This window comes from Scomber scombrus, chromosome 16, assembly GCF_963691925.1.
Source record: "Scomber scombrus chromosome 16, fScoSco1.1, whole genome shotgun sequence".
Taxonomy (NCBI): Eukaryota; Metazoa; Chordata; class Actinopteri; order Scombriformes; family Scombridae; genus Scomber; species Scomber scombrus.
Window position 1 is genome coordinate 28992895 of NC_084985.1, and position 11213 is coordinate 29004107.

At 39.6% G+C, this 11213-nt stretch overlaps 1 protein-coding gene across 1 annotated transcript; it reads right to left on the reverse strand.

The window, feature by feature from the left end:
• Window positions 1-1322: 1322 nt before the first annotated feature.
• tspan13b (tetraspanin 13b) lies at window positions 1323-9758 on the reverse strand. Its single transcript, XM_062436252.1, has 6 exons — window positions 9696-9758; window positions 7774-7941; window positions 5728-5808; window positions 2310-2423; window positions 2047-2157; window positions 1323-1397 (listed from the first exon to the last, which is right to left on the reverse strand). Exons 1-6 carry the CDS (start codon window positions 9756-9758, stop codon window positions 1323-1325), a joined length of 612 nt encoding a protein of 203 aa, XP_062292236.1.
• Between the last annotated feature and the right edge of the window lie 1455 nt (window positions 9759-11213).

An 11213-nucleotide genomic window follows, 5' to 3' on the forward strand; every position in this document is an offset into this window, starting at 1 on the left:
GATCATAATGTAGAGTAGTGGTTGACATTATTGCGCTTATTGGACTTACTTTATAGAACAAAGAAGAAAGTTCAGTGTCAACATTAGGCAGGCTGCATAAATATATTAGTAATATACAGCAGACAGCTGCAGATATTAATCCCTCTTTTTACACCCACAAGTGCACAGTGTAGCTTCAGTGTAAGAAACTTTTCTTCAGTAGTTTATCCTGATAAGATGCTTCCAGCTCCAGTGGGAGAGCTGTCGCAGTGGAAACATGCATTTCTTTACAAACAACTGTTTTCAGAGCACACTTCACTCTCTGCATGGCTGCAACAATCAGTGGAAACACACAAGTCAGTCTTGTATTTACACTTAAAGGGGATTCTTTTCCACACTTTCAGTCATATAGGTTACAATGTCAGATGGTCATATTAAACATGACCAAAGTGTCAAATAATGAGGTAAACATATGAATAAGTAATCCCTGTGAGCAAAAAGCACCAGCTTCAGACTACTTTGCAACTCGGATTCCAACAGTTTTTTGTAATTTCAGTTCGTGACAGATTTCTTTATATGCTCAACACACACTGCCGAGTTCATTGCTGCACTCTGCTTATACATATTACATTATGGCCTTTTTCCATTGTTGTTGGGATAATCATGCCAAGCCATGACTTGAGTCGAGCTGGCACACTGTGAGTGTTTTTCCATTATAACAGCAGGACAAAGTAAGATTAGTAGTTTGCCTGTTGGATGTGTGCCGGTTGTCCACAGCTCTTCATGAAACATCATCATCACTGTGGCTGTTTCTGCTTGTACTATTTCTCCCTACATTATTTCTAACTGACCTGCTCAACATAAAGCTCCAAATATCTCTGTGTGTTGTTGTGCCAGCTGGTTTTTAGCACCGCTAATGAAGCTCTGCAAATTTAGTAAGGAAGGTGTTTCATTCCTGTAAAGTCTCCCGTTATTTAGTCAATTAAAAGCTTTAATATGAAGCAGTAGAGCAGGAAATGTTGGGCTTCATCACAAGTAACTTAACATGACTCTAATATAGCTGCTCCTTGGCAGGTTTCCTGAAGCTGGCCAATCAGAACAGAGGGCTCATCAGGAGGGGATCCTTAAAGAGACAGAAACTAAGAATGCTTGTGAGAAACAGATGCTGAACTGCGGGACAACGTCAAGGGCCAGTATAAGATAAATAAAGATTTATTTAAACTGTGAATCTGGAGTCCCAGAATCAAAATAAAGAGTTGGAAACAAGCATAAGAGGTCCCCTTTAAAGCCCAGAGAAGGTCCATAAAGGTGATGAGGTGAGAGGGGCGGAAGCTGGTGTTGGCTTACAGGAAAGCACTGGGGTTGGCTCTGGGATCCTTCTGGTTCCTGTAGCGATATGTGAGCCACACTCCCAGAATCTGACACAAAGACAGAGTGACAATGAACTAACAAGTATTGTGTGTATAGTAAAGTCTATCTTGTTTCTTTATGTCATAGACCTCCTGTCCAAAAACTATTAAAAACATATCAGTGAGACACACCGCTGCACTGGGTGACATGTTCCTTCATTACCATGAACACACACACTGTAGTTTATTTTGACTATTCACTATTTAGTAGACTGTTACTACTAAAACTGTTGCAACTCCTGCTACTACTGCAACTGAATACTACTGTTGCCGCCACCACTACTAATTCTACTACTATTCCCACCACCACTAATGCTACTGCTACAACCACTACTAATTCTACTACAACTACTGCTATCACTACTACTACTAATGCTACTAGTACTACTACAACTGACGGTACTGCTACTTCTGCTATACTACTTTCTCTGATACTGCTATTGATACTACTATATTATATATTACTACTAATACTACTACAAATAATACTTCTACTTCTACGACTAATACTGAACTCCTGAAAGGGCAGGTTTACCCTCACAGTTATGGTTATAAGACCTCAAATACAAATAAATGACAAAGTCTTTAGAGAGATTTTTTTGCTGCTGGTGAAACCACTAAGTCTGATTATAACTGCAGTTTAGTTTTAAGAGCTCACCTCTGTGAAGCTGAAAAAGAGTCCTATTCCTCCTACAAAGCTGAGAACCCCTCCGGCATGTTCCTGGATCATACCTGCACATGGAAAACAGGAGTGGTTGGGGAAACAGGCCTGTGGGAGAACAGACACAGATTATCCGGGAAAAGCAGGTAAAGTCTTCTGATAACAGGGTTACAGGTTACTGCTGGTAATATCCTACTCATTTAGAAAGCATCGACCTGTTTTGACATGCTGTCATGTAATGGACAAGTAAACAAACTCACAGCATCACAGGTAGTGTTGGGGTTGACCTGTTTGAAGCCGCAGCAGTTGAGGCTCTTCTCCACGTCTCTCTGGGTGCTCTGGGAGTTATTCCAGCCAACCTCCAGCAGGTGATCCTGCAGTACATGGACATGAGGAATGCCACATGCTTTACACATCAGTGTTTACTTGACAGCATTCTCACTTCTTCTGCTTTTTAAATAAATTATTAATAGTGCAAGGCCATAATTTATACAGTATCACTTTTCAGGATTATATTTTTGCCCCTATTTCCCTTTTTTCCCTTTCCCTTTTACCTTTCTGTCTACATACAATCTGCTTTGCCTTATTGGTGAAGGTTGATGGGACTGTATGTTGCCTGAGAAAGGAAGACTGCAATCATTAGTTGTGATATGATAATGGCAGGATCAAGGAAATAAAACAAAGTGGTTCTTGATAAAGCTTTTATTTGGCTTTTTATTGGACAATTGACAGTGAAGTGAGTGGGAACTATGGGAGAGAGAGATGGGTATGACATGCAATAAAGGTCCCTGGCTAGGACATCACAGTCCCTGGCTCCCCTGTAGTTCACACCCTGAATAATGGATTATGTCCCAAGACATTTTGAGTTGTAATATCTAAATTGCACTTCTTGAATCCATAATCATGATGACATTACTCTGTCTGTAGAAGTATTATGCTACTTTAGTATAAAGTAGTAGGCTATTTAATAATTCAGGGCCATTCAGGGTAATTTAAATTGACAATTGAAACTATGATATAATGCAAGCTTACAATATAAATATTAGCGGCTGAAACTACAAACTGACTATTTATTCATTACTTTTATTAATTTATTTGAAATATTGGTGAACGATATGATTCGGCTCCCTGGCTGATGACTCTCCTGGTGAGTTGTTTTTTGCCATCTAATTCATGTCAAATCATTTCTTTTTTAGTTTTTTAGTTGGAATTCTAATAACTTTTCATCTCCTAGGTCTGTAGATGATACTGACAACACTGATACACAAAAACAATAGGGCCCTAATAATAATAATCCTTATGGAAACAATAGAGCTTTGCACTGTTCAGTGCTCGGGCCTTAATAATAAGAAACGATACAAATACAATAGGGTCCGTGCCTCCAGGCAAGACGGTGCATGTAACAGCTGAGACAGCGTTCACAGCACGGGTCATTTTTCCTCATTCTTTGGATTTCTCTATAGTCTAGACCTTTAATTCCACCTGGAGGCAAGGACCCTATTGTATTTGTATCGTTTCTTATTATTAAGGCCCGAGCACTGAACAGTGCAAAGCTCTATTGTTTCCATAAGGATTATTATTATTAGGGTCCGAGCACTGACTGGCACGAGGCACTATTGTTTCTGTGTATCAGTGTTGTCAGTATCATCTACAGACCTTGGAGATGAAAAGTTATTAAAATTCCAAGCGGGCGTGGCAGGGCGGTGAATTTTGATCCTTCACCATGAAAAATGAAATAGCCATAAATCCAACGTACATGATTCTATGAGGCCCAAACTTCCTGTGCTTGATAAGAGTCCCACCCTGAACAGATCCATGTGTCAATACTGGATCTGAGTCATAGCGCCACTTACTGGCAACAGGAAGTTGTATGTTTTACGCTTTGACGCACTGTGGGTAGCACGTTGATCAGAGCCCCCTCAAAATTTGAAAAGCCTCGAGACCTTGGGGATGGTATATTCCGAAGGTGGTGACTGTGTGTCAAAAAGTGCCATGACCACGCAGTGCATTTCGATGTCTCGCCATTAAATTTCAAAGCCTTATAACTTGACTGCACATGCTCTAATCTTTTCCAAATTTCATATGCTTGATAAGCATCCCAGTCTGAAGACATGTACAGGGTCATATTTAGTGACAGTTGTAGCGCCACCTAATGGTGACAGGAAGTGACATGTGTCATTCTTTGACAAATTACTCCCAGAATCTTAAGTCATTACTCCTGAAATTGACATTTTCTACACCATAAGACCTTGTTGATGCTACATTCCGCAGCTCATGACCCATAATCAAATACTGTTGCCATGGCGACACAATCTACGCCATGACTTACAATTGTTTTTGAGGGGCAAAAACGAAGGCATCTAAATGCCCCTAACAGAAACCTTTCCGCTTCGCCATGGCCTGACGTGCGCAAGGGTGCGAGGTCCCGCCCAGAGCTGCTTGTAGCTTTAAAGCTGCAGTTGGTAAGTCTTATAAAAGTAACTTTTTGTCATATTTGCTAAGATTGTCACTATGTAAAGACAGCATTACATGAAACTAGTAATCTGTAAAAAAAAAAAAAAAAAGAAAAAAAAAAACAGGCTCATTTAGCCCCTCCTACTGCTTCTACTGCAAATTGGCAAATTGCCAGAATCTACCGCAACTGGACAAAAAGAACCAATCAGAGTCAGGATGGTGTCTGATGGAGTGTCGGACAGCTGTCAATCAATGCTCACACACACAGCCCCCTCCCCCTTCCTCCTCAGCTCGGGAGAGCGGCTTCAGGAGCGTAGAGAAAGTAATGGCGCAGCAACAACCATCAGCGAGGACAAAACTACCGATACCTCCGTTACCAACAACAGCATACACGGTCGCGTGCCGTCGCGCGCACGTCAGCCTCCTCTGGGGGAGGGACTTTGGAGGCAGGGCAGAAGTGCAGCAGAGAGGGAGGGGGAGGGATCTGAAAGTTGTACTTCTTCAAATTTTTTCTCGTAAACTCTATAGTAATTTTCTCAAAAAGGAAAAGTCATTAATTTAGTTTGTGGGATCTTTGCCATCAGACACATACAAAATGAAGTGATCTAGTCACATTTTAAACTGTTGGAGAAACAGTGTATTTCTAATTTACACAATGTTTGCTATCTAGCAAGCTACTTGATGGAGCTGTTGTCGCACAATTTGTTTGCCTTTAGTGGGTCTTCACCACCATAAACAGTTTCTGGAATTACTATGTATTTAGACTAAAGGAAGTGAATTTTAGAGGCCGTTTGGTGGCAATGGATGGATATAAAGTCAAGGTAAAAACTTGAGTAAATACAGACCAAGAAACCTAAATGACTGGCAGTGAGTCTATTTGTATGATATTATGTTGTTATATGTGCATGGATAACTGGTCAGCTTAAACAACAGACAATAGACAAATGCCACTATTAAACACGTTGTCAGGCTATTCAAAGGAATCAAACTTGCATTATTTCCATGAATTTGTCTGTGACTTAAGCAGCATTTACCCATAAATGATGGTATCCAAACATCTCAGCCTCTCACAACTTGTACAGAACCAGGTTCTTTCTCATTTTACTCCAGACCTATTTCCTTTTGAAACTCCTCTGTATGTCCATCAATGTTTTGCTTAAATGAATACATCTGTAATTTGCTATAAACTGGTTTAAAAGGGGAAACGGCAGATTTTCATCTTACCTGTTGCTCTCTGTTAATGGCCAAACACGCACTGGAGACAGAGAACTGTACAATAAACAGCATGAACAGTATGATCATGTACTAAGCTTCACTGTCAAGGAACAACTACAAATATGCATATCACACATAGAACAAATAATTATGTTGACAGCAAAGCAAAAGGTCATTAAAACACTATGCATGTGCAGAATTAACTGAAGTGTGTTAGGCTAGACATAGAGCAATGGGTACTGTCAGTGGTCCGCTTATTACAGTGTGAATACAATGCTGCTCTGGATCCTATTGCACATGCACACATTAATGGAAAATGTACTTTCCAAAACACTAAGATGAAATGAATTTGCAAGTGAATTCCTTTTTTCGTGGGTTTTATGAGCTGGAAGCCCAAATTATGTAAAAATAAACAAATAAAGACTTGAAATCGTTTAAATTGTGAGCCCTGAATCTATAATCTATGAAAGTTTAACTTTTTGAATGGAATTGTGGAACTTAAACAACTTTTCCATGATATTCTAATTTTTTGGAAAGGGTCTGTACATGTGTTGCAAAACTGGCCCCTGTAATTGTGGATGTGAGAAAGCAGAGTACAGGATGGGGGCAGCCAATCAACTTATGTCTGATTGACTGGGACACCTTTATTAATTCTTGCAAATGCAGTCACTGCACAGATTATGATTATGAAGCAATGGGTTGACACAGGTGGTCCCCGTCAGCCAATCAAACACAAGACTATTGTCTGATTGGCTGCTCCCCTACACCTCATCCCCGACTCTGCTCTCTTTATACATCCATGAGCTACAAGTTTGAGTTTTGCAACACATTTATCACAAGAAGTGTTATTAACACATTCTCATGTCTGTGTGTTCAGCATGGAACCAGAGTTGGTACAGATACACAAAATAGCTATATAATATAATGCTCCCTAAAACCACAAACTGATGTTTTCACATTTCCAATGTTAATTTGTAAGCTTTAGAAGTGTTGGCATGTGTTTTGTTGAACTCTGAACAGGATAGCAGTTTTCCCCTACTTTCAGTCTTTTTGCTCAGCTAGAATAACCACATCCTAACTTCAGCTGTGTCACACATGAGATAAATATCCATCTTCTGATCTCAGTCTCAGAAGGACAGAAATTTCAAAAATTTCCAAAAATGGTGAACTATCCATTTAAGGGCTTGTTACTCTTTGAAAGATTGTGTCATATCATAAAGAATCAAATCAAGACTCAAGTTATCCAAAGAACAGATTAATCAGTGATATCATTAACACCTGAGGGAAAATACCTGCTGTGTGATATTAAGGCCCTGTTTATACCCGTCATTAATATGCATCTCAGGTGATCCTATCACAAGTGGACAGCCGAGACATATTGCTGTCTCTATTATGTGTCTCGCGTGGTCTCGAGCTGACCTCTTGTGTCCACACTCACAGTTATTACATCGGTCAGACAAGTGCCAGATTTTTTGTTAAGGTGGGCTAACGAGATAAAAGCTAATAAAAAGGTTTCAAGGACTAATATACATGTATGAGCTACTCCATATGTTCAGATTACTCCAACCACATACATCTGTGCCAGTCTCCATTCTTTCAACTGTTTAACAAAACAACTGCCACGTCCTGCATTGATGACATATTTTCCTGCTACTTCATTGTCGGGGATGAATCAGGACGCATTAGTGTTTACGACATGCATTTGACCACAAATGATATGTGGTCAAATGCATTCCAGACCACCTTGGCAAGCGGTTTGAGTAATCAGATAACAATGCGTCTTAGAGGTTGTTTACACCTGTATTTAGTGCTGCTATCCACTTGTGATTGACATACCTGAGACACATGCTAATGCTAGGTGTAAACATGTTCTTAGTTTGTGACCAAAAGTGCAACATGCTTGTAAAGTCTGAACCCAAAGAGAGCAGAAGAGATTAAATGATGAATTGCACCTGACATTTCCTGTGTGTTAGTATCAGAAATCACATAAGAGTGAATGCCATCTTATATAAGCTTTAACAAGCAGCCATGATGCATGAGCCGATTGAAGGATACGAAGAACAGCAGGACCTGGTGGTGCTTCATGGCCCCGATGAGGCCAGCCAGGGCCACGAAGAACAGGAAGACTCCCACACCGATGATGCCTCCCACAACCTGGAAACTGGACACCAATCCGAACCACTTCCCCCATGCTGCAATGCCAATCATCAGCAGACTCACCATCTGCAGAACAGACATACAATCTGAAAGCTATCACAAAAATATGATTTGTAATATATGTACAACACAGCCTTTGAAAATGTTCACAATGTCTAAAATGTAGATATACTAACATGACGATGTGATAATGATGTGATAATGATGTTATCAGTTTACTCAGATTTGGCCTGTAGACTTGAAATCTTTAACAGAATACCTGCATTACAAACTGGAGCTTTCAGTTTGGACATTAACCAGGCAGAGAGGGTCTAATGAAAAGGTGCAACTGAGCTGTATTATGGGAATGGTAGGATTCAGCATATTCGGATTCTGCTTGGCCAATATAAGGGATTAGTCAGGAGGTCTTGTCTTTTGCTGCTTTAATTTTGAACATTTTACCACCACTTTTTTAATTCCATCTCTCACAACTTCATGGAAGTACAGTAGCCTACTTAACTGTTTAAGTAAAATGGTACTCATTTTGGGAAATTGCTTGCTTCCTTGGTGAGCACTGGATGAGAAGATTGATATTTATTATTCTCATCTGTGTGTTGTGTATGAAGCTAGAGCCAAGAGTTCAAAAACACACCTCTAAAGCTCAATAATTAACAAGCTGTATCCCGTTTCCAGTCTTTATGCTAAGCTAAGCTAACCACATCACAGCTCCCACTCTTTAACTAAACACACATAACGTGATCTATTTTAGAACAAATGTAAAGCCTCAGTCAGTGACCTGTAAGGTTAAGCTTCAAATTCATACAGTGTATACCACGATGGTGTAAACCTTTTCCTCTGCAATAAGTGTGTACTTTTGTTTTTAGGGAAAGACACATTCATGTTACTGTATGTATTTATTAAATGGACTGTATAGCGTCTTTTAAGTCTTCCAACCACGCATATTCACCCATTCACACAATCGTCATCATAAACTGATGGCAGGTGTTGCCTCGCAGGATGCCAACCTGCAGGGGGAGATAACATTCACTCATCTTTGGCACAGCCATCGGGAGCAATTTGGGTTTTTAGTACCTTGCCCAAGGAAAACATCGACATGCGGACTGGAAGGGCCCCGAATCAAACCTCCTGAGCCACAGCCGCCCAAAATTCCTTGTGTTTTTATTCACTCGAATTAAAATAGAAGGATGTTTTGAAAAGTAATCTCATTTGATCCTCATTTCTAATATTCACAGTGCAGTGGTGAAATAAGCACATTTAGCCTACTCAAGATGTTCTCTGAGTAGGATACTTATTTTTTATACTACTCTAGCCTATATTTCACTGAGAAATGTCCTTTTCTCTACATGACATGTGTATGACAGATATGTAGGAGCGGCTGTACAGGAACTATGAAGTGTTGGAACCTGTAGGGGTCATAAACATGCCTTTAGTAGAAGATTAGAAACCATGATGATAAGAGAATGCAGGCAAAGCTTAACAGTCGGACGTCCTCTGCAATGTCAGAAAAAGGTTGGTGGAAGGAAACGATATTTATAAGCCGTAACAGCTGGACCCATCTAAGGAACCATGCGGCCCTTTGAAAGTGTTACTTCTCATTTGTTTTATCTGGTGCTGATGGCCACATTGAGCATCTGATTCCAGACAAGGTACCACAGTGAATAATTGATTAAAGCAGTGTCTGAGCTCATCATTGTGTTACAGCAGGAGGTTTCCTTCACTGTATTTCCACTATGACCGGACAGAAAAAAACACACTGCGACTATTTGTAAATACGGCAGTGTAATAATCCATATGGTACATTCTGCTGTGCATCTACTTACCACATAGAGGATGTTGAGCGCGCACAGAGAATGTTTGGAGCAGGTGAATCCAGCGCAGCCCATCTTGTTCAATAAATAAATACAATAAATCCTTGAATACAGTGTTTAAATAGATATCTGCTCTAAAATTAGATCCAGAGCAACTAAGAGCCACCACAGGCAATAATTCCGCTCCCACAATTGAAGAGATGGTCACTCAGATGCAACTCTAACCTGGGAATAAGAACGACGTTTGATACGTCATACGTTAACAGTAGCTAAGGGAGGGGCATAGAGGAAGTGAGAGAACAGGCCTTCAGGATAAAAGCAGGTACATTTTTATTCAAAATGTGTCTGACTGCTGACTTACAGATCATTACTGCCACCATGAGATAATAACAACGCGTCGAGGTGTTTATTATATATATTGTTTTGAACACACACACACACACACACACACACACACACACACACACACACACACACACACACACACACACACACACACACACACACACACACGACTCTCTTTTTCTTCTCATGAAAATATAACAATGCGGTTATCATGATACAATCTCATAGTGTTATAAGAGAGTTGTTTTGTTTTTGTGAGGAAATACACGGTGGCTCTTAAGTACAAAACACAACAGCAAATCATAAAACACAACAGCAAAATACAAAACAAATCAAAATCGAGAGAAGCTTGCTGCATGAGGAGATACCATAACCAAGTCTTCATCAATGGAACAGTCTGTGTTCCATTGATGAAGACTTGGTTATGGTATCTTGGTTATGTTACACAGATAACATGATTCACCATGGCAACAGGAGAAACAAAGGGCTCAGTCCTCCTACTTCTCCCCAGTGGAGTTATAAATATTAAGGAATGCATGCAGATAATGAGTTTATATTTACAGTTTTTTACAATTGCTGATGTAGTGGTGTGATGTTGTTGCGCCATATTATGAACAAGGCAGTAAAGCGCAAACTTTTATTTTGAAGGGTAGCGTTTTTGCTGTCGTGTTTTTCTGTATTCCTTTGAGTGTTGTTAATATAGTAGGAAATTGTGTAATTGTGAGTTTTCATGTTACAGTTTTTTCCAATTGCTAAAACACCATTTTGCAACTAATCTGGTTTTATCAAAATATTTAACACAATTCACAGAACCACACACCCAAACTGCAAAACACCTCATATATCCTACAAAATGAAGCACTGCAACCAAAACTACATATAGCATTATCAAAATCAAACTTTTGCACCAACTGGCACACACTTCTTTCATATTACCAGATTTTTCTCTGACCAACTACACACTGTTGGGCATAATGAAAAGCACTCTCATCTTTAGTATGCTTTGCCATAATACTAAAATAGTTCAAATTGTAGAAAATTCTTCAGATTGTTGCACAGAAATATTTGCAGATACACACACATGCTGTGCATATAGCTATGCATTTATTTTTTTTAAATTTTTCAGCAAACAAGTGAGTGCAACATATGCACAGCAGATATATTTACATTGGAGTGAACAAAAAT

Excerpts from the sequence above, each read along its gene's own strand:
- tspan13b (XM_062436252.1), bottom strand. The coding sequence starts at position 9,758 with ATGGGCTGCGCTGGATTCACCTGCTCCAAACATTCTCTGTGCGCGCTC. Across the intron at positions 7,942-9,695 it reads CGCTCAACATCCTCTATGTG|ATGGTGAGTCTGCTGATGAT; the intron begins GTAAGTAGATGC and ends TCTGTTCTGCAG. Across the intron at positions 5,809-7,773 it reads ACCAGGTCCTGCTGTTCTTC|TACATGATCATACTGTTCAT; the intron begins GTATCCTTCAAT and ends AGTGAAGCTTAG.